The sequence below is a fragment of the Callospermophilus lateralis genome, chromosome 4 (assembly GCF_048772815.1).
Source record: "Callospermophilus lateralis isolate mCalLat2 chromosome 4, mCalLat2.hap1, whole genome shotgun sequence".
NCBI classification, from domain to species: Eukaryota; Metazoa; Chordata; class Mammalia; order Rodentia; family Sciuridae; genus Callospermophilus; species Callospermophilus lateralis.
The window spans coordinates 160,617,747-160,640,763 of record NC_135308.1 but is presented as its reverse complement, the minus strand read 5'-3'; the positions used below and the strand labels follow the sequence as shown (position 1 = coordinate 160,640,763).

General features: G+C 57.7%; 3 protein-coding genes across 3 annotated transcripts in view; 2 read left to right on the top strand and 1 right to left on the bottom strand.

Annotated features, from left to right (window-relative positions):
• The first annotated feature begins 2,672 nt into the window (after positions 1 to 2,672).
• Positions 2,673 to 5,226, top strand: Tnfrsf13c (TNF receptor superfamily member 13C). The gene is made up of 3 exons (XM_076853342.2): positions 2,673 to 2,808; positions 2,983 to 3,282; positions 3,796 to 5,226. The coding sequence occupies exons 1-3, from the start codon at positions 2,673 to 2,675 to the stop codon at positions 3,975 to 3,977; spliced, it is 618 nt and encodes a 205-aa protein (XP_076709457.1). The 3' UTR covers positions 3,978 to 5,226.
• Positions 5,227 to 12,963: 7,737 nt separating this feature from the next.
• Shisa8 (shisa family member 8) lies at positions 12,964 to 18,183 on the top strand. The gene is made up of 4 exons (XM_076853341.2): positions 12,964 to 13,487; positions 16,318 to 16,451; positions 17,144 to 17,290; positions 17,573 to 18,183. Exons 1-4 carry the CDS (start codon positions 12,964 to 12,966, stop codon positions 17,965 to 17,967), a joined length of 1,200 nt encoding a protein of 399 aa, XP_076709456.1. The 3' UTR covers positions 17,968 to 18,183.
• A 2,828-nt stretch (positions 18,184 to 21,011) lies between these two features.
• The window catches only part of Srebf2 (sterol regulatory element binding transcription factor 2), a 57,958-nt gene continuing 55,952 nt past the window's right edge, over positions 21,012 to 23,017 (bottom strand). Inside the window, exons 18-19 of the mRNA XM_076855244.2 lie at positions 22,383 to 22,494; positions 21,012 to 21,956 (exon numbers count right to left, since the gene is read on the bottom strand). Coding sequence (XP_076711359.1) covers positions 21,736 to 21,956; positions 22,383 to 22,494 — 333 coding nt within the window. The 3' untranslated portion in view covers positions 21,012 to 21,735. The remainder of the gene's footprint in view (positions 21,957 to 22,382; positions 22,495 to 23,017) is intronic.

Here is a 23,017-nt window from a genome sequence, read left to right as displayed (position 1 = left end):
TGGTGCACATCTGCAATCCCAGTTAGTCAGGAGGCTGAGGCAGAAAAATGCAAGTTTGAGGCCAGTTTTGGTGAAGCCCTTAGCAACTCAGTGAGACCCTGTGTCAAAATAAAAATATAAATTAAAAAAAAAAAAAAGGCTGGGGATGTGGCTCAGTGGTTAAGCACGCCTGGGTTCAATCCCTCATACCACTAAATAAGTTATAAAAAAATAAATTTAAAAAACTGAGGATTAATGCCCCTGGGTCCAATTCCCAGTACTGCAAAGAAAAAAGGAAATTGGTAAACTTGACTTAGGAGCTATGAAAAGAAAAAAAATTGAGGTGTAACCTATATTTCCCACATTGGTAAAATTTCTCTTCTTAACCACTCAGTCATCCAAGCCGAGATTCAGGGCCTGCCACAACCCCCACCCCCAACCCATTTAGGAAGCTCAAGTGAAAAGGTTCAGCCAAGGTCAGGCACAGAGACACTAACCCCACAGGCCTTTTGCTGTTCCTTGCCTTGTCCTCCACCCCCAGCTCAGTGTGGGCGCAAAGGAAGCGCCCAGTAAACATTAGTGTCAAATGAGTAATTCTGCTTTGTCCCTCCAGGCGGCTGGCCTCCCTCTCCAACCAAGGTAAGGGACCTTGTAATTGTGGCAGCGAGGCTGGAGGGTGGCCTCCCTGTCTCTGCGGGAGGAGGCAGAGCAGCACGATTCTTACCCCTGCGGGAATGGAGGCCCAGCGCAGGCTCGCATCCTTGGCTTGGCTCATGTGAATTATCCCAGCCCTGGCCCCCCTGGGCCACCCTCTCCCATAGACAGGCGCTCTGCTCCTGGGTTCCCACAGTCTCAGACAGCCCTGCCCCAGTGTTTGGCTCAAAGGCCAGGTGAGGTGCCTGGTATGTAGACAGAGCTCTGTGTCCCTAAAGATAACAAGTTATTACAGTGGCACCAACAGTGACAGGTGAGAGTGGCCTTGCCCCATCCCTCTGTACCACAAGAAGGGCTGTGCTGGCCTGGCTCCTCTCCAGATTTCTGGCCTCGCCATCCACCCACTCACACCCACACCCACCTCCCAGACCCACTTCTCTTTTGCAGCTGCCCCACCGCCTACACCTTCCTGCCACAGAGTTGCTGGCCCATGGGCAGGGGACAGAGAGGCAGTGGGCCAGGACCCCTCAAGGCGGGCCCCCTGGGAGTTCTCTCCTGAGCTAGAAACCCAGGGACCAGCCTTGCTTCCCTCACACTAGGCTCATCCCCAGCCTGGACCATGACCCCCCGGTCTCCTTGCTGCTCTGTCTACCTCCAACTCCAGCAGCCAGAGGAGAGGAGGGTTCTTCTAAATAGAGCACAGCCCTGAGAGGCCCCTACCCAACCTTCCTGCTCCTCATTGCAGGCCTGGTGCTGGGGGTCAGCCCATCCGTCCCCAGCCCAGGCCCTCCCTCCTTTCTCCCAGGGTTCCCCATAGCAGTGCCATGCCTGTCTCCAGAACCCATGCCCCCTTAACCTCTCCAGGCCTTTCCTGTGCCATGGTCCCCATCTGCCAAGCTCCTTTCCCTCCCCCTTGTAGCTGCCACAGGTTTCCCTCCCCCACAAGCTCCCTCCTGACCCCTGGAGAGATACTCCTCCTTGTGCACTCTGTGCCCACCCCAGCCTGAGTGCTTGAGATCTGAATGGCACACCTGAACCTTGTGCTCCGGGTGAGCTGGGACCTCTCCAGGTACTCTCCAGCCCTTGCCTCGGGGAGGGAGCTCTTTGGGCTTGGTGGGGCACAAAGGTGAGAGCTCCAGTCTGGGGAAGAGGAGTCAGGGTGGCCACAGGTTCCTCACTACCATGAAGATCTTACTGACGCTCTGTGTGGCTCTCCGGTGTCCTCCAGCTGGGTCCAAGCAAGGCCCCTGCCTGGCTGTCTGGGCCGGGCACTCCTGGCCTTCCTGTTAGGCTTCCAGACCTTTGTTCATACCAGTCTCCAGTCTCCACACTGCCGCACTCCCTAGACCTCACTCGGTCTGCCACACCTCTCATCATCACCTCCCCCGCAAACCTTCCTGTTCCCTTCCCTGGTAACCTGTGCTGGTGACCCTTGGGCCTGGCCCTGCACCCACTAACTCCTGCGCTGTCCTGGGCACCTGGTTGCTGGATCCCCGCTGCGGGCAAAGCCTCCAGAGAAGGCAGGGGACTGCGGGGGGTGGCGGTGGAGAACCAAGCCTGGCAGTTTGGACGTGCTTCGAGGCATGGTCTGTCTCCCTCCATCTCCCCCAAGTGGGAGCGCCACACAGCTGACTGGGGCCTGGTACAAGGTAGTCACTCTGGAGGGTTTTGATGTCCCGGGAAGGGCAGAAGAGCAGTCAGGAGGGGCTGGTGGGAGCATCTGTGGCACCCGCTGGCTGACAGCGGGAGTCCCTTCCCTGGGCTGCCAAGGGCGGGCTTTGGTGTGACCCCCGTGCCCGGCAGAGGGCCCGCCCAGCTGGCGTCTGGGGTGATGGTTGAGTGGCTGACCGGAGGAAGCGCAGGTGAAAGAGAAGGTTAGGGCGCGGGCCCTGGGGCCCCGGGGACACGGTCCCATCACAGCTGTCCCACTCCAGCAGGCAGGGGCGGGCCGGAGGGTGGGGCCTCGGGTTTCCTCCCCAGGGGAGGGCCTGGCGGCTGAGCAGGGGACCCGTCCCTGCAGCTGGCGGAGGCCGGGCACCATGCGGCGCGGGGCCAGGAGCGTGCGGGGCAGGGACGGGCCGGCGCCCACGCCCTGCGTGCAGGCCCAGTGCTTCGACCCTCTGGTCCGCCTCTGCGTGGCCTGCCGGCTCTTCCGCACGCCCGAGCCTGGACGCGGTAAGGGGCGACCCCCGCAGCTCGCCTCGGGCACCCGGGGAGGGGCCGGGGGAGGGTCCAGCCGCAGGGCCCCCCACCCGGCCAGGCCCGGGGCGACGCGTCGAGGGCCCCGCGGGACCAGCGCGCACCGCGAGGCGCTCACCGCCCCTCTCTCTCCCGCCCCGTGTGCCCCAGCCTCGCCTCCCTCTGGCCTGCGCTCCCTCCCCTCGTTCCCCCGTCCTCTCTCCCCGTCCCCTCCGCACGCGCCAGCAGCCGGCCTGAGCAGCCAGGCGCCCGGGACGGCGCTGCAGCCGCAGGAGTCCGTGGGCGCCGGGGCCGAGGCCGTGCTGCCCCTGCCCGGGCTGCTCTTCGGCGCCCCCGCGCTGCTGGGCCTGGCGCTCGCCCTGGCCCTGGCCCTGGTGGCCCTGATGAGCTGGAGGTGGCAGCGGCGGCGCAGGACGGCCTCCCTAGAGGCCCCAGACGGAGGCCAGGACGGTGAGTCCCATGTCTGGGAGAAGGGAAGGTACCGTCCTATGGAGCGGGTCACACGGGCTGGGGTGGGGCCTGTCGCTGGGGGTCATGGACCTTGGGAGCAGAGGAGGTGGGAACCCATAGACAGTACTGCGACGGGTGTCCCAGACTGAGGGAGGGGAAGAGTTTGCTCCTGAGCAGGGACAGGCCCCAGCCCTGATCCAAGCAGGGGACAGCACTGCCCTGCAGACCCAAGGAGAAAGTCTCCCCGTGCAGGCCCGGTTCCTGGGAGCCTAGGGGGCCCCTGGGCCCATGTGAGACTCTGTGGGCTGACCAGTCGAGGTTTCCCACCCATCAACTTCAGTCTGCATCCCACAGCTGGCCTGGCCTCTGGACTCAGCCCTTCCTGTTCTGAGGGCCTGTCATGTGCCACCCCTCCAGGCCACAGTGGTGCTTCATCTACAGAGGGCTATCTCTCTGGGGACCACTGTGACCCAATCCTGACACTCCATATCCCCTTGCTCCTGCCCACCCCAGAGGCCCTGGACAATGTCATCATCCCCTCGACAGAAACCCTGGATGCTTCAGCTCCCATCTGGTCTCCACCCAGAGAAGACCCAGGCAACACCCCACCTGGCCACAGTGTCCCTGTGCCAGCCACAGAGCTGGGCTCCACTGAGCTGGTGACCACCAAGACCACTGGCCCTGAGCAACAATAGCAGTGGAGAGGACAGGAGGGGCCCCTGTCCTGCATCAGTGTCCCCCGGCCACAAGGGTTCAGAACTGAATTCAGCTCTTCACTCCAGCACCCACCTGCCCTTTTCCTGGGAGCCAGACTGCTCCCCGCTGAACCCTACAGACACTACAGACCACAATGTGTACCCGTTTGGAATTGTTTGTGTGTTTGCTTTTCACTTAAGACCATGCCAACTTTGACTGTTCTTAAAGGTCCTCTCTGCTCCAGTGCTTTTGAATGACTAGCTCTGCTGGTTTCGGATATGGTTTGAATGTGTCCCCCAAGGCTCCATGTGTTGAAATTTAATTCCCATCATGAGATATTATTAAGGAGATGAAAACTTAATCTGATTGTGGCATTTAGAGGTGGGGCCTTTGGGACATGATTAGGATTAGACAAGGTCATCTGGGTGACAATCATGATTGAACTTTCATGGCTTTATAAGAGAGAGGCTAGAAGAGACACACAATATATACTTCTTGTCCTTTGCCTTGTGATGCCCTCTGCCACCTTGTATTTCAGCCAGCAGGAAGGTCATCATTAGATATGATTAGGCCTCCAGAACTGTGAGCTAAATAACACATTTTCTTAAAGTTTCCTAGCTTCAGGTATTTTGTTATGATAATGCAAATCCGACCAATACAGGTACTATGAATAAGAGATCTTTTCCTTTACAATAGGGAAGGGACCATTAAGCCAAATGAATCTGAAGAGAAGACCCAAGTGGGAGGATGCTTAATTTGTAGCCAGGGTTGTATTTCTTTAACACTTGCTCTCAGAATTATTCTGCTTTTAAACTGACGCAAGTGGCAGCAATGAGTAACCAGCTGATGGTTTCACTTTGGGATTTAGTGCAAGAGTATTTTTAAATTTTTTTTGGTGTGTGTATGTGTGGTATTGGGGTTGGAACCCAGACCTCACGCATACTTGGTAAATGCTGTACCACTGAGCTACAGCACGCTCTCAAGATTATTTTTTAGAAATAACCAGGAAGCTGGGCGCGTGACACACAGCTGTAATCCCAGCGGCTTGGGAGGCTGAGGCAGGAGAATCACGAGTTCACCACCAGTCTCAGCAATGGCGAGGCACTAAGCAACTCAGCACCCTGTCTCTAAATAAAATACAAAATAGAGCTGGGATGAGGCACAGTGGTTGAGTGTCCCTGACTTCAATCCCTAGTACCCTCCCCCCAAAAAAATTGTGCATAATTGTGCTGATTCTTGAGTATCTACATCCCAGCATCAACCCGGGCTTGGCCTAATCTGCTAGAACCTAAGATACCATTTCTACCCTGGTGGCAGCTTCTAGAGCTACAGCCCACACCCAGGAGGGTCTACAGCCTCCAGAACTAGACTCCAAGATCAAGCTGAGGGACACCGTGTCAGGAAGCTCTCTCTGGCTGCCCAGGACCCAGCTGACTCCCAAGCATGGCATAGTCAACTTGCTCAGGGCCCAGCCCAGGGCCTACAGGAGACACCTTCATACACACCTCAGGGCAGTCCTGTGGCTTTGAACTAGATGGATGGACCTGAGATCCCTAGAATACCTTTCCCTCTATGGCCTGTCCTCCCTTCTCGCTCTGGTCCAGGCCCAAGAGCTGGGCTCATCTTATGGGCTCCTGGACCACATTGTACACTCACAGCCAGCCATCTCCTCTCCTGCCTGCCCTCCTACAAGAGAGTGAACCTGAACGTCACCCCCGCCTGGGAAAACTACCTGAGAACTTGTCGCAACTTAGCACTTTTGGAAGGAACACTGGACTAGGAGTCAGAAGGTGGAGTCCTGGGTGTTTTTGCCTTTGTAGGACCCTGGCCATTTTCTTTTCCATGCACCAGAGGTTTGCTACCTGCCTGTCCCTGAGCTGCCCACCAGAGCTGCCTTGCAGACACCTGCCCCTCCCACCCACTGCTTTCCCAGCTCAGAAGACAGTGGACAGTGGCCTTTGGAGCCCCAGGACCTGGACATTCATATCCTAATCTCTGCCCAGTATTCCCTCCCTGAACCCATTTTAGATACCAGTACTCCTAGGAAGTCAGGTGACTGGAGACATCAGATGGCAAACAGTAAGTGACAGAGTGTGGGCCAAGCCATTACACTCCCCCTCCATCCAGGGCCTGGGGAGTCTGAGCTGTTCCTGGCCACCCCTTTCTCCCACCCCACCTTCACCACTACAGTCAGGGTTTAGGCTCTGAAGGTGAAAAGGGTGAGTGAATCCCCCCACCCCCGGGGCCCAGACATGCAAACCTTTGGCACCTCTGATCCCAGTTGAACCCCAGCTAGTGTGTAGTTTCCCCTCAGATCTCAGTTTCCTCTAATGAGACACCAGGGATGGGTACAACATTCTCTTCCCAGCCTATGTTCCCAGAGGACTGGAAGGAATCGTAAGAGAATTCTCACATATATCCCCATTTCGTAGATAAGAAAACTGAGGTCCAGAGAAGGTCATTGTCATTAGCACCTAACAGAAGGGAAGTTCCTTGGGGAAGAAATAGGAGAGACCAGTGGAGGGGCAAACAAAGACGGGCATAGTGTCACCGCCCTGAAAGGGCCCAGACAAGAAGATCAGCCTCCTGACCTCTGAGCTAGGTGTGACTTTCTAAGGAGCCTTCACACTGTCACTGATACCACATTTGATTTTCACAACCATGCCTGGAGGGTAGTTAGGAATTTGTGTTTTAAAAAAAATTATTTAAAAAGTCAAGGTATGCATGTTGTAGACGGGGGAAAGTCCCAGAGGACAATCCAGGGTGGGGTCTATGGAGAACTGACCTGTATCCAGCAACACCAGCCTTTATATATGACATATTGTTCTACATAACTGCAGTCATTTTATACATAAACATTCGCATCTTGTTCCATCATATGTAGTAAGTTTCTCTGTCTTGAAACACTTCCCAATAAGGCTTTCAACAGTTGTCAAGTTTTCCACCTGAGTATTTCGTTATTTTCTGGTTTTGCTATTGTAACTGAGGCACTGAGCACTTTCTTGTGCATAAATCTTTTCATTAGTCTGACTTTTCCAGGACAGTGCAACCAAAGGCCTTGACCTTTTAAAGGCCTCTGTTGGTGGAGTTACTTCCTGAAAAATCTGAACCATTTCACAATCCAAAAGTGAGGATTGTGCTGTCTATTTTGCAGGTAGGAAAAAGAGAGGCTCAGAGGGGTAAAGGATTGGTCCAAGATGAAAACTGCAATTAGGTGGTGGTGCTACTTGGGAGGCTGAGGCAGGAATCAAAAATTGGAAGACAGTCTTGGAAATTTATGGAGACCTCTTCTCAAAACAAAACAAAAGTTAGAAAAGGGGCTGAGGGTGTAGCTCAGTGGTTGAGTGTTTTCCTAGCATGTGGGTACAATCCCTTGTAACACACACACACACAAAGCAACAATAACACATACACAAATAATCAAAGCATACAACTCCCCATCCCCACCCTTACAATTTTGGTGGGATGGGTTAGAACAGAGCTGAAGGTAACCAGACCCAGGCTCCCTCCTTAGGAGTGACCAGTTCCAGATTTTGACACCAGGCCTTACCACTTGTTTTTATTACTATTCAAAGACTTTTCTCCCTCATTTTGCAGTAAGAGGGATCCAAGATACACTCTGGAAAGACCACTTGTTGAGGTGGGAACACAGAAGCAGTCTGGCCACCCTAGCCTGTTTTGGCCATTTTTTCCTAAAGGGGGCCTGGTTTCCACAAGGCTTTCAGGGTCTAGCAAGTGGGGGCAGGGTAGGCTTAAGTCTCGGTTCCTCCTGGGGCTTCCTGCAGGCCCCTTTCACTTCCTGCCTGGCAGCCAAGGGTTGGGGGCTTAAGATGGGGGTAGGGAAGCCCAGCTGGTGCAGCCATAGGGGAAGGCCTGACCCCTCACCTCGTGCCTCATTAGTGATGGCCCAACATAGCACTATCCTTAGAAGCTAGTGCCATCTTTCTGGGCCTGTCTCTGCATCTACAAAACGAGACTCCTGAGGACCACCTGGCTCAAAAAGAGGAAATGTGGCATGCAGGCCAGGGCCAGGGAATGCCACCAGCTTGGGGAAAGGAAGAATTGGAATTCAATAGGAACAAATGCCCAGGGTCGCAGGGAGAATCTGGGTGGGCCTTGGAGGAAATGTCCTCAGCCTATGTGGTTTCCTCCTGGGACTCTGCAGAAGGCAGCGCTGAGGAGTGACTGATGATTGTACAGGAGTCCCCCAACCCAGGGGAGCCCTGAGCATCTCCTCCACCTTCATAAACTGCAGAGAATCTGGGCTCCAACCCCTGACCCAGGACGGTGCAGCGAATCTAGGGCAGGCGAAAGTCTATCTGTACGGCTCCTGCGGTCAGCTTCACGGGTGGCACTTTGACCACCATCCGCGGTCACCGGAAGGGGGTTCAGAACAGGGTGGGTGGGGCCAGAACCAGCCGCGCGGCTGGGGTCGGAGTCAAGAAGAGGCTGTGCAGCCGGACTCTCGCTTCAAGGTAGCCGGAAATGGGCGGGGTCAAGGCCCAGGGCCGAGAAAAAAGGGAGGGACCGATGATGGGCGGGACCAAGACTGCGGGCACCTGCTTGTAGCCCTTGACCTCTGACTACCGAGGGTCAGAGCCTTGGCGTAGAGAACTGCAGCGGGAGTCGGGAGGGTCCCGGATGCGGGCCACTACCCCAAACTTTCGGGCCAGGTGTGGGGGAGGGGGCGAAGGACGCTGATGACCTGGGAGTTGTGCCCCAGCAGGAGGGCTGGCGTGGGGAGGGCGCCAGTGACTTGGTGGACGCGCGGCGTGACCTCGCCGAGCCCCGTCCAGTCTGCATTCCCGCGCCGAGGTCCTGGTGGCCAGCTCCAGCCCTGCCCGCTCACTGGGAACTTTAGAGGAGCCTTAAGGAGAGTGACGGGGTGGGGGCCGGCCCAGGGATTTCCTGGGACTCCCAAGGCAGGGTGGATCGTGGCCGGGGGAGAGGTGCCTGGGAATGCGATGGGAGGCTGAGACTCCGCTCCCAGCCCCCCAATCCCGCCGCTTTCTCGAGACCTCAGGAGCTCGGGCGCCCCTCCCTCCCTCCCACGGGCAGCTGGAGCCTGAGTCACGAACTGCCTCTCAGGAGACAAAGGCAACCGTCGGCCCTCCCGCCAGACCCACTCCTGGTGCCTGCATTTGCTCTAGCAGGGCGTCCATGGTCCCCAGAATCCCTGCTTCTTGGGTAAGCCTCCATCACAGAGGAAATGGAAGAAAGTGAGTTGAGGAATGAGGCCCTTCTTGCATCCCAGTGGCATCCACTGTCACAATCTCATCTTCTGCAGTGGGGGTTCTCTTAAGGCCATGTTTACCCAGGTGTTTCCCTGTCTAGTGTCTGTCCATTGCCCTCTCCCTGCAGCCCTGCCAAAGGGTCACTAGCAGCCCATCTTGCAGATGAGAAAGCTGAGACCTAGAAAGGTGGTACGGCCCTAGTGGAGCAAAAATCCCAACCTGGTCAGTCAGGCTCCACCATGAAGGATGAGCAGCTCTCAGTGTGAGGGTCTGGAGGGGCATTTCCGGAAGAGAAAAGCTGCTCAAAAAACCAGGGGCCTCCTGCGGTGGCCAAGGCCTGTGCACTGGGGGTGTGGGAAACACTTCCCTGGTGCAGTCAGGGCCCTCCAGCTGCTGTCTTTTACCAAATTGGCCAGAAAATAGGATTGGGACTCAGTGCAGGTCACAGGCCAGATTCTGGCTCTTCCTGGCTGTGTGCCAGTCCCAACAAGTCACTTCCCCTCTCTGGGTCTTGGGTTTCTCTCTAGGAAATCCCAAACCTTCTCCCCCAGGGCTGGGAAGAGCTGGTAGACTGATCACCCACCATTAAAAATGGGGACACTGAGGCCCAGCATGGGCTTTCCCTACTGTCCCTAATGTCAGGACTCCCTCTCTCAGGACTCCCAGTATCCCACAACCAGAGCCAGGCAGGGAGGGAAGAACACGTGGCCCGGGTACATTCACATGAACACACAGGTGCACATGTGTGTTGATGGTGCAAGGAAGGCGCTCGTGTAGTCACATCAGCCCCCTCCCCACATACTTTCATCCATGAGCACACTCAGACACCGGCACAGTCAAGCTGCCAGCACTGGGAGCTGGGGGCGGGGCAGGTGCCCTTCAGGCGCAGAGACTCAGCTCCTCTGCCCGCCCCGCGGGGCTCACTGCAGATGCCAGGGGTTATTTTAAGCTTGGATCAATGGACGATTTTTGGTGACACAGGCTTGGAGGGGCTGGCAAAAGAGACAAGGGGCAGGTGCCCTTAAGTTGTGCCATGATCCCTGAGTCCAGGGCAAAGGGGTCACTCCTCAGTTGGGCTGCACCATCTCTAGATCCCCTTGCTTGGCACATGGCCTGGCACCTGGGGGGGCAGCATCAGCTGCCTGCAGGTTCTGCCTTAAGGATAGTGTGGGGGCCGGCCCAGGGATTTCCTGGGACTCCTAAGGCAGGGTAGGTTGTGGACAGGGGAGAGGTGCCTGGGAATGCGATGGGAGGCTCAGACTCCGCTCCCAGCCCCCCAGAACTCTGCCAGTCAACCAGGCAATGTCTTTGGGGTTTGACCTTCCTGCTCCCCCCTCACTCTCCAAGGCCCTGAAGAGGGAGGGCACTAAGTGCCTGGCACAGACCTGGTTAGATGTGGGCACCTGTAGCTGATGACTGACCACAGAATCCAGAGAACCAGATTAGGATGGGGAAAAAGCTGTGTGTATGTGTGTTGGGGTGGGGTCAGACTTCATTCCCTGGGTGGCTGGAGGGCAGGAATCCAGCTCCTTCATCAGACAAGTGGCTGTCATTATATACAGATATTTGCAGAACCTGATCAGAGTCAACATGGGGTGAATACTGAGAACATCCAGTGCTAGGACAATGGGGGCAAGAGGGATCCATGAGGTGACAGGGAGAGCCTTGGGCTATTTTCTCTGGACCCAATAGGGTCACCCTTCCTAGAAAGAGCCAAAGTTCCAAGGGGCAGAGACAAGCCTCTTCAAACCCAGTGCCCAGCAATACGGGAGCAGGGGCAGCATTGTCCCCAGAGCCTCTGCAACCTGGAGGGCAGCTGGGTAGCATGTGGCAGGAGCGTTAATACAGGGCAATTAGTGCCACTGTTCCCATTTCTAGGAAAACCCTGTAAGAAAAGGATGCTCTAGAAAGCACAGCTAGGAAGTTCTGAACAGAATAACAAAAAGTTGAAGGACAGTAAAGAGCAAACTAAAAAGCAGTTACAAAATAGGATATAAAGTGTGACATATTTTAACTGTTTTTCTGGTGATGGGATTAAAGCGGGTTTGCTTCATTTCTTGCTCCTCTGTTTTGTTTCTTCTAAAATTATAATAAGGAAAGTCTTAATGAGGGTGGGGTCTCTAGGGCTGAATAGGATGTGTGTGTGGTGTGGAGGGAGGGGGCAGTTGTCTTCAGCCTGGGCAGAAGGAGACATTCTGAGCACAAGGCCACCCTCCTTCCTGCCTTAGCCCACTAATACCTGAAATTAGCCTGTCAGACCCTCATCTCAGGCAGCAGAAGGATGATCCTCCTTAAAATGTAAATCCTTCCTCCTCTTCCCCACCTTCTTCACTTTCCTAAGCTGATCCTGGCCATGAAGGGAGATGGAAAGGAGAGCAGAATGGACCCTCAGATGTCCAAATTCTTCATCTTACTGAAACAAGAGGGTAGAGACATTTCATCCAGCATTCAGTCATTCAGCAAATACTGACAGAGGCCTGAGCTGTGTGGGGCACACAGGGTGAGTTGCACACCCAGTCCTTGCCCTCTCTGTGTTTCAGAATGTCTTCCAGGAAGAATTGTTTTTGTTTTTGTTGTTTTGCTTTTGAGGCTGGGTCCCCTTCCTGACGCTTCCCCCTCCATCCTTCCCCTGGCCTGGGAAAGGACCTGAGAGTCCTACTGGAGTTGCCAGGTTCCACTGGCTCTGACTCCCAGTGGGCCCAGCCCTCCTCTCCCAAGGCAGAGGTTGGCCCAGTGTCCTCCCCATCCCACCTCGGAAGCGGGGAAGACCACAGGAGGACTCTAGGCAGGCCATCCCCAACACTGAGAAACCCAGCCAAGCATCCAGCAGGTTCTGGAACCGGGGCCACGGAGGAGACCCAGACATGCCCCTCCGCCGCAGTTCGCTAGGATTTTCCTTCCCCTTGTATTGAGGGCGGGGGGATCAAGGCTTACAGAGGGGAAGGGACCTTCTTCCTGTCACAATTAGAACTGACGGAGGGGGACCGAAAGGAGGGGGTGTCGTGCACCGACCCTCCCGGGCTCTTTAGGGCTGCTCTGATCTCTGCCTCAGTCCCCGCACCTGTAAATCGAGTCGGCGGTCGCGGGCGCGATGTCCGAGGTAACAGTCCTGGGAGCCTTAAGCTGAGCCTCCTCGGGCGCCCGAATATCCGAGGAATATTTTGGGGAGGTCTTGGGAAGGGGCCCGGTGGGAGCCCGGGTGCGCGGCCCCGCCGCGCCCTTCCCTCGAGTCGCAGCGGCCGCGCTCCGCCCCCGGCTCGCGCTGCCCCCGCCCTCCGCCCGCGCTCGCTCCCCCGCCCGCCCGAGCCCGCGCCGAGCGGGAGCCGGAGCCCGAGCCAGAGCGCGGGCAGCGTTTTGCGGGCGGCGGGCAGGCAGCAGTGTCCGGCGGTCCGCAGTCCCCGCTCGCTCCAGGACCCGCACAGCCACAGGGCAGGGGAGAAGTCGCAGCCCGCGCGCAGGGGAGCGCCCGCCGCCCCGCCCGGGGGCCGGAATCCCAGGGTGCGCCCTGATCGGCTCGGGTCCGAGGTGAGCCCGGAGGAGGACGCGCCCACTGGAGGTACATCCCGCGAGCTCCGGACTGAGCCCACCTGGCCCTGGGTCCTTGGAGGACGCCGACAGCCGAGGAGGCGTCCGCTGGGAGCCAGCGCGGGAACAGCGGCGCGGCGCTATCCCGAGGGTCGGTGGAGCCCGGCTGGAGGGAGCCGCGGCGCCCGGCCATGCGCTGGGCGCAGTAGCAGGAGACGCGGACCCAATGGAGCGGGCCGGGGCGCGGGGACTGCCTGGAGGCCGCCGTCCAGCCGGGCTGCGGCTCGCGCTCTGGCTGGCCCTACTACTAGCGCGGACGCCGTCGAGCGGCGCTGGGGCCCCCGAGGCGCAGGATCCCGTGGCTCCGAGCGCAGCGGCCCCGACTGGCGGCGACCGCTGCCGCGGCTACTACGACGTGATGGGCCAGTGGGACCCGCCGTTCAACTGCAGCTCCGGCGCCTACAGCTTCTGCTGCGGCACGTGCGGCTACCGCTTCTGCTGCCACGACGGGCCGCGGCGTCTTGACCAGAGCCGCTGCTCCAACTACGACACACCAGCCTGGGTACAGACTGGCCGGCCGCCTGCTCGCGCCCGCGATACCGCGGCGCCCCGGGACCCGGCCCGCGAGCGCAGCCACACGGCTGTCTACGCTGTGTGCGGCGTCGCCGCGCTGCTAGTGCTGGCCGGCATCGGGGCGCGCCTGGGCCTGGAGAGGGCGCACAGCCCGCGCGCACGGCGCACGGTGACCAGGTGAGCGCGCCGGCCACCCTTCCCCAGCCCATTCTGCCCGGAGGCCACTCCCTGGCGCCTTCATCCTTTTTGCCCCTCTGGTCCTCTCAACAGCGCCCTTCTCCTGGCTTATTCCCTTCTCTCTCTCCCCATGCCCCCACGTCACTGAGGAGATAACCTGATACTGCTCTGTCTCCCCTTGACCTTCCTGTCTGTGCCAGGCCCTGGGCTGCCCTTCCCGCAGTTCCAGCCTCTGGAGAGGGCATAAGACCCATACCCAGCGAGGTGGCAGGGACCCAAATCTCCCTTGCCAGGCAGAGGACAGGATTGTAGTACTATTGAGAGTCTTGGCAGAGGGAAGAGAAGGGGAGCTTGGCTTCTTCCTTCCTGCTTCTCCCATTTTCCCTCTTTTTCCACTTCTCATCCATCTCTCCACCCCCCAGCTGGGACTCAGGCCTGACCTTCCTGAGGTTTAGAAGCCTCAGCTTGTCCCTTTCGCTAGCCCCTAGATGAACGTCAAGGTCTCCCTCAGTATAAAAAGGAGACCGAAGGCCAGGCATGGTGGCTCAGTTCTGTAGTCCCAGCACCTCAGGAAGCTGAGGCAGGGGATTGCAAGTTGGCCTTCACAATTTATCAAGACCCTGTCTCAAAATTTAAAAAATAAAATAAAAAGGACTGGGGGTGTAACTCAGAGGGGATGTAGCTCAGAGGTAGAGCCCTGCTTGGCTAACTCCTTGGTACAGTACATAAAAACAAGAGACAGAAGAAGGGAACAGACTTGTGTTTGGAGGGCAGGCCAGATGGTGAGTTCTGAGCTTAGTTGGGGTGGGGCCTACTGCACCCAGGTTCTCTTCCTCACTGGATGGTATCAATGGGAATCTCAGTGTCCTGACCCTGGAATTTCTCACTCCACCCCTCACTTTTTTTTTTTTTTTTTTTGGTCGGGTACCAGGAATTGAACTCAGGGGCACTTGACCACTGAGCCACATCCCCAGCCCTATTTTGTATCTTATTTAGAGACAGCATCTCACTAAGTTGCTTAGTGCCTTTCCATTGCTGAGGCTGGCTTTGAACTTGCAACCCTCCTGTCTCAGCCTCCTGAGCTGCTAGAATTACAGGCATGTGCCATGGCGCCTGGCTTCCACCCCTCACTTAAACTCACCTGCACCTAGTAGCCTCCACTGCCTGCCTGTGCCCTCATCCATCCAAGTCCCAGTTGGGCATGTGGACTGCTCACATCATACAACAGCTAGAATTTAGAAGTGACAACAGAGAGAATACCCCATGATCTGATGGGACCTATGTGGATGCCTCACCTCCTGGGCCTCAGGCAGGGTATGAGGCCTTTCTTGCTGCCCAGGCCACTTAATCCACGTACTCCTAGACAGCTATAGGGCACAACTGGGACTGGGGCCTTGGCCTTCCTCCTCAACTATTGTGCTGCCTTGGGGATGTGGTCTTTGGCTGGATCCTGTATGTTGCAGGGTCTGGAGCTTGGCCTCCTGAGTTTGGTGTCCCTCATGCTGGGCAAAGGTAGCAGCAGGGAGGACAGGGCATGTCCTTGAGGAGGGAGGGACAGTGGAAGTTGAGGGCCATGATGGCGTAGGAGGGTGCTGGGGCAGCCTCACTGACATGTTCACCTGGAATTTTTTCATCTGCAGGTTTCGTTAGCCTCAGCCAAGCCTCTTCCCTTCTGTGGGTGCCCTGACTCTCTTTTTTTTTCCTTGGGGAGTCCTTGAATAGGACTTGGGCTCATGAGTGCATGTGTTCTGAACCTGCGTCAAAGCCTCACCCTTAATTCTGCCTTGGTGGGGCTGATGGCTGGGGAAGGCTTCTCAGAGATCTTGGAGGGGTACTGGAACCAGCCCTTGGAGAAAGTTTATGCAAAGGCCAGGAGGCAGGATGAGTGCTTGGATGCAGGGAGAGCTGGATTAGAGGTTCTTGCACAGAGATGACCCCACAGAAGTGAGGCATGAGGAGAGGGCAGGGAGGAAGTTTGGTCCAGGCTGGTACTAGACACTTTCAGGCCCTGCCACACTGCAGTCAACCCTTGGTCACCCCAGGTGTCCTCATGTGCCTCTTCATGAATCAACTATAGCCCCAGTCCCAGAAGGAGGGTGGGGCCGAGTGGGAGAAAATCATGGGTTCGGGTGCTTGCAGGCAGCTGGGCTAAAGCTGGCTGTGGGAAAGGCTGTCAGACACTGTCACAGCTGGGTGGGGGCTGGGTGTCCTGGGTACCCAGGGAGACGCCTGCCCAAGGTCACAGAGCCTTTGGGTGCCAGGCTGCCAATGGAGGCTCTCCTGACTCCCCCTACCACCGTCATGGTCTTTCCTCCCCTGTGCTGACCACTGAGCCTCAGGTCCTGGCAGAAGCCCCTGCTGCAGGAGGGGAGGTGGGCAGGTAAAGAAGGTCTCTTGGAGCAGGAGGGACTCATGGGGCTTGAAGAATGAATAGGTGTTTAACAGGAGGAGATGGAGAAAAGGATATTGCAGGCAGAAGGAACTTGTGTTGGGACAGTGGGCTCAACTGGGGAGGGTCTTAGAAAGCAGGCTCCAGGGAGGGGAAAGAAGGGAGCCTCTGAAAACAAGATGGCCCTGGTTACAGTGACCCCATCAGAGTTTTTTGACCCCTGGGGGGTGGTCATCTTGGGGGCATAAGTGAGGCAAACAGGTAGTTCCTGGTTGGCATTTGAGGTCAGTCATAGGAGAAAGGGAGGGAGGCCCAGGGAAGTTGAACAAACTGCCCAAGGCCACACAGTGAGACTGTGGTTGCAGGGCTGGCTTTTCATAGGTCAGAATCTGGCTGACTGGGGGATTGAGAGGGCCACCCCTCACTACCTTGTCCCTACAGGACATTGACAGAACTTCTGAAGCAACCCGGCCCCCAGGAACCACTGCCTCCACCTTTGGGCCCACCCCTGGGTAGCTGTGTCCAGGTGCAGATGGGAGATGGCCTTCCCCGAGGGTCCCCCCACAACAGCACAGGTGAGTAAGCTGTGGGCCAGTACTGGCTAATTTCCAGGGGGCATCGGTGCGGTGGGTGTGGTCGGGAAGGGATATACAGAGGGGCAGGAGCTGGGCGCTTGACTGGGGAAGGGAGGCTCCTAGTTGCTGCTTCCCCTTGGAAAGGAGCTGCCTGCCTCTGCAGGTGTGTGAGTGCTGCTGGACAGGCCAGTCACCTGCCCTTGGTGGAGAGAGACCCTCCTATAACTTAAGTCTCGGAGACTGTGATTCTGTGATGAAGGCTCCAGATTGAGGATTTGCTGGCTGGGGCTGTGGTTCTCAGGCTCTGGCTCTGTGCCCTGGGGTCTGGAGCCTCTCTCAGCCTCTCACTAGGGAGGCAGCACTTGGCAGGTCCCGCTACCCCAACTAGGTTCCATCTCCACGGGGAGCTGGTCCTGGGACTCAGCACCTGGCTCAGGCCTAACGTGCTGGCGAGCCGTCCATTAGGGTAGCACCCTTCGGGGCTGGCTGCCATTGATGGCTTTCTGAGTCAGGCCCCGTTCCAGGAGCTGGACATTCTGCTGGGAAGGGAAGACAGGCTCCGATCGCCCGGAGAGCGATTCCCAGGGTTCTACGGAGCTGCATTTGGGGAGGGGGCCGAGAAGCGGCGGTGGCGCAGGTGGAGCGCGCGGGTTGGCGCAAAGCCTCGCCTTACTTCCCCCGCCCTTTCCCAGACAAGAAACGCCTCAACAACGCCGCCCTGGGGTCCTCCACGCCCGCGCCCCCGCGCCGACCCCGGTTGCAAGGAGGCGGCAACTTTACGCTGCAGCCCGACTACGCCAAGTACGCCACGCTCAAGGCGGCCGCGCTCAAGGCGGCAGGTGAGTGGCCGGATGCTTGCCGTGGCCCCCAGAGCCCCGGGTCCCCCGAGTTTCTTTACTGCAAGGCTCGGCTCCCGGCGCAGAGTTGCGGGGTTCCCAGCCAGTGTGGCTCGGCCAATCCGCGCCCGGGACGCCCCCACGCAGCCAATCGGCTGCCCCCTCGGCCTGTCACTGACCCCGCCCCTGGCCAGCCACGGGGCTGGGACCCCTTACGCCGGCCCGATTCCCGGGCTCCCGGAGCCCGCGCCGCGCAGCCTGACGGGTCCCGCACTGTCCCCGCAGAGGCCGCCCCCCAGGACTTCTACCAGCGTTTTCCCACCGCCGAGTCGGCCCCGCGGACCCTCCCGGCGCGGGCCCCGAGGCCTCCCGAGGACTTGCCCGCGCTGCTCGAGGCCTGCCCCTGGGCTCCCCCGGGCTACGCGGCCCCTACCGGCCCCGCTCCACCGGGGCCCTACGCAGCCTGGACCGCCGGGCGCCCGGCCAGGGCCGCCCCCCGCGGCCACCTAGCGGCCCATGCCTCTCCTGCACCCCGGAGGCCCGGCCACGCGCCGCGGCGCCAGTTCAGCGTGGAGAAGCTGCCCGAGGCCTTCAGCGTGCAGCACCCAGGCCTTTACTGTAGTGCGGGCCGCGGACCCCGGCACCTGAGCACCAACAGCAAAACCGAGGTCACCGTGTGAAGCTGGGCCACCCAACGGAGGCAGAGCGGGAAGCCCTCGACTGCTTGGTCCAGGGCCCCAGGGCACGGAGGAGCCCAACGCGGGCATCCACCGAGACTAGGCTGGGGGCCTTGGAGCCTGCAGGGCTGAGAAAAGACCTACTGGTATGACCGGTGGTTCCATCCTTGGGTCCACAGGCCCCGGATTCCTGTGTAAATAAATCCTTTAATGTGGTTCCTGCTGATGGCAGCATCAGTCATTGAATAGACAGCAGTGCTGGCAAAGGGCAGAGCAGAGGATCACTGGTAGACTGGTGGGTAGCTGTGCTGGGAGCCAGGGAGAAGTGGCTGGAGAGGGTGGCCAGGGCTGAATGCCAGGCTTAAGACCCGCACCAGTCAAGAGTCATGGGAGGGAGGCAGTTACACCTCAGTCATCTTAAGTTCCGGGCACAGGGAGAGAGCTGTTGGGCTCTCTGGGGAATCTGTGCCTTTTACTGGAGGTGAGCCCCCCAGCTGGTCACCTGCTCTAACAGCTTGACTTGGCAAAACTTGGCTGATCCTCACTGACATTGTCTGGCTCTGGGCCAGTCCCTGGCCTGAGAGCTGCTTGACAAGACTGGCCTAGGGCCACTCCCGTAATGGTGGTGGGCCATGCCTACATCTGGTATTCAGGATAGAGGTGCCTTCTCCCAGGAGCTGCTCTGGGATAGATGCTGGAGCAGGAGACTGGCAATGCCCCCCCCCCCCACAGGGCACATGCTTGGCACTGCCAGCTCTCCTCCTTCCTGCCAGGAGGGCTCCTGGTACCTGGCTATGGCCCAGGGCGTTGCTAGCAGCCTGTGTGTATCTTTCCCAAGTTCCTTGGTGCCAGGTACTGTTGTAGGGGTAGTACTGAACTACAGCCAGTTGAGGTGTGTGATCCCTACAGACACCCAGTTGAGTATTTCCCTCCTGTGTTCCCCGGGGGTATACTGTTTGAGCCCCATGGGGGTGTATTTTTGCAGACAAGGAAATTGAGGTCTTGGGACCTAAATAACTTGCCTGGGGTTACTAGGCTGACTCCCAGGTTAGGTTCCTCCCATGTCAGTTTGCCGCGGTGGTCTGCTGGTGGGAAGGCAAGTGCAGGCAGAGTGGGGAACGTGTATTAGAGGTGAAGGGCGCCTGCCCCAGGGCATGGGAGGCCTGGTCTCAGGCCCCCACTTATTGGAAGCTGTTGAAGAAATCAAGGCCTAGAAGTTCCAGGACAGAGTCCAGAGCCCATGGTCCTGCCAGCAGTAAGGATCTCCAGGCCTGTCAGGGGAGACTTGGGGGGTGGGGGCAGGTGCTGAGTCATGGAACCTGCTGAGACTCACAAAAGGCTCAGGTTCCTGAGCACACAGGCCACCCACCATGGTGACACAGGCCCTGGCTGGGCTGTGCTGGGAGGCAGGCACAATCCTTCCCCCCCATTCTCAGTCTCAAGGAGCCTCTGTCTCCATCCTGCTAGAGTCAGGCTACAGCTGTTGGCAATGACCACTACTGGATATGCTGACCGTGTAACTCTGGACAGGACCTGCTGCAGCTGGACCCTCCTGGCTGCTGTACTCCTTTAGACAAGTGTGGCCTGCTGCGATTGCCCTTCAGGAAAGGGTGTGGCTCATAGCTGTTTCTTAGGTCAGGGGAACAGGGCCCAGCTGTGGACTACAGTTCAGCTCCAGGCTCATTTCCACGACTTCCCTGACTCCACCTTCAAGATCCAATCCATCCATCCCAATGCTTCTCGTGGCCTTGGCCCTGGCCTCTCACTGGTCTGGCACAAGGTATGATGTGTTATGTCATTCGAACCTGGCCCACAAGCTTATGGGACTACTGAAGGCAGGGATGGGCAACCCTTTTCTCTACCCATGGAAGTGGAGGTTGAGAGGCCAGTTCCCTCCTTAGGTGGACCCACTACTGGACCCAGCTGAGAAGTGCAGCAGCTGGACTCAGGTCTGACTTGCAGGCCAGTGAGCCATTTCAGAGGGCCACTGCCTTCAGGGAAGGGCAAACAAAGGAGGGGCCTATCCATTGGGAACCCCCCGCCTCCAGGTCCCAAAGAACTGTTGTCAGCCAACCCAGCTGTACATCTAGGGTACAGTGACCCCAGCAATACTTCCCAGAACCCTTTTATCCCAGGCTTTGGACCATTCTTAGAGCATATACCAGGCTCTGGAAGAAAGGGGACAGGCATGCTGGCAGGCAAGGAAGGCCGTCGACTGGAGATACCAAGCTGGCCTCCTTCCCTGGCCCACTGTCAGCCCAGCCATGCAGCCACTTGGCAGTCATTAAGCAGTCACACTACAGACCCTCACACACCTTGTGCTAGGTGGTACCAATCTGTGTTTATTGAATAACCTAGGTCCAGGACATGGTGAATGATTTGACATCAAGGAAGCCATAGGTGTATCCCCCTTTTCAGTGAAAAACAAACCCCTCCCACCCCTAACAATGAGAAAAGGCACAGTATATACACATGACACAAAGGCCCAGCTGCCCAAGTGGGCAGGGTCCATAAATTATAGTGACAGTGGGGGAAAGGCAGGAGATAGAAAGGGGGCTGGGGTCCAAGCATATGAGGGGGCCCTACTGTGTGCACTCCCTAGCTGTGTTGGGGCTCCTGCCTATCCTGCCCCAACCAGCTTGAAGGGATGAGAAGCAAGGGAGGGGTCCGCTCAGTCTCTCAGGAGGCCCTGGGGAAATAGTGTCTCCAGGGACACTATTCTAGGATCTAGAAAATGACTTTTCCTCCTAGGAGCCCCATCAAGGCAAGGGACCTTGTTCCTAATACCCACCCCCAAAGGAGGAGCTTGCCACTGGGGCTTGGGGCTGGTCCCTGCCACCCTGGCTTATTTTCAAGACAAGAATTAGGGATAAAAATATACTATGGAGGTAGGAGTTAGGGTGGGGGTAGGAAGGAACTGAGGAATCATGTTGAAGACCCCTGGTCCCCAGGCCTAATAGGTGGCTTTGTCCCTTCCAGTCCTCTGGGCCCACCCTGAGCTTGGGCTGGCATCCCAGGGGGTAAGGGAGTGGGAAGGAACAGGACAATTAAATAAGATACCATTTATTTTTTAAAAAATTAAAAAATAATGCCAACATTATTTCATCCATCCCCAGGCCAACCCCTGCCTCCCACCCACCTCCCCAGGGCTGGGTTCCCCTCCTTCCCTGGCTGTCCCGCATAATGACGAGAAAACAATGAACTGGCTTAGTCAGGCACAGGGGAGGGAATGCAAACCCAGGGAAAGAAATAAAAGATGCTACAGCAACTTTGCCCTGCATCACGGCAGCCCCAAGCACAAAGATATAAAAACATTCGTATAAAAAGGGGGAGGGGCATGCTGGGCACTATGCTGAGGGCAAAGTGCTCTCTGGTGCCCAGAGACCTCGTCCCCTAGAGAGAAAGCCTGATAAAAAACAAGGAAGCAGAAAGGGGAGATGTTCGGAGAGTCTTGGGACTGGAGGCGTGGGTTTGGCAGTGTCCCCTGTTGCTTTCAACTGAGGGGACACCCCCATTTCTGCCTCACAGCCTCTCCTCTCAGCCTGCTAGGGCCTGGACCACAAGGGTCTATTGACAGCAGCCCAGAGGCTCTCTGGCCTGAGGTGGTCCAAAAGCCTCAGCAGGTAGACAGCTCAGAGGACAAGGCTCACCTCCAGCTCAGAGGGAGGAGGGCAAAGGACAGAGGGAGGAGGAAGACAGGGCCTGAGAGAGAGGGATGAGCCTGGGAGAAAGAGACTGAGAGAAGTGGAGGGAGGTGGGCTGAGCCTGTGGTCAGGAGGCAGCAATGGCAGTGCCGCCTCCCAGCTTGACAATCATCTGCTGGCAGTCACTGCAGGAGCGCCGGTCGCCCACCTTCTCCAGTGTGCGGGCAGCCTCAGCCAGGAGCACAGCCCGCTGGCCCGGGGAGGAGAGGAAGGAGAGGGGAAGGTGGCGGCAAGCCAGAAGGATGGCGGTAGCCCGCTCTCGCTGGCCAGGCCAGGCATCCACCTCTCCTGTGGGAACAAGGAGAACATGTAGGTGCTGTTCAGTGGGACTTCCGCACTCACTGATTGAACCCCCATGCTCATGTGAGGTGAGCACGCTCCCTAGCTCACACATGGGGCGCTAACCTGCCTGGTGCTGTGGAGCTAAGACCTGCGGGGACAGAACCTGTGGTCTCCCACCCCTGCTCCTGTGCTGGAACTCCATGCCCAGCCTCCCTTCAAGGGTGGACCCACTCAACCACTGCCCATGCCCCCAGCACACCCAGTCCAGTCTGGGGATCCTTTCATTCTCACACCACCGATGGGGCTCAGAGGTGTCAGAGTGCACCCTGCCAGGTGCTGGAACTGGGCTGGGCTGCCCAACATCCAGGGCAGGGCAGCACAGCTCAGGGCAGGGCCAGGGATGTCCCCCACCCCCCACCCCGCAGGACTCACCGTGCTTGGTGTTCTGAGTGGTGCGCCGCCGCAGGCTGTGCTCCAGCAGCTGGTGGGTGCGGGTAGGGCTGGCTCCTGCCATTAAGCGCACGGTGGCTTCATGCAGGAATACCTGGAGAGTAAAGAGGGACACATAGTCAAGCCCTGGGTTCTTGCTTCTCCAGGCCCTAGTGGACACCTCTCCCTGAGCCATTTCATCTGGCACCTGATGATCCTTCCCTCTCCTCTCCATGCCACCCTATCTTGCTCACCCCTGAAAGCAACCTCTCTTGTCTCCAAGCTAAATCAGAAACTTGGATGAACAGCAGGAAAGAGGAACAGAGCAAAAGCAAAAGTAGGAATAAAGAGATAAGCAAGAGGAACAGGGCCCGGACACTCCCTCTGGGGCTCTAAGAACAAGCAGCCTGGGTGAAGCCTCAAAGTCCCCAGATGCTGCCTCCAGCCTGACAGACAAAAGGACAAGGCAGATGGGGATGGAAGGGGTGAAGGGGACAGCTGAGCTGGTAACAAGTTTGTGTCCTGTTTCCTTCTATTTCTTCAGAAAGGAAGAGACCAGAGATTTCCAGGTATAAGTTTGCATCACTTATATAAATAGGAACACTACACAAGGAGGGCAAGTCTAGGTCTCTGGTTTC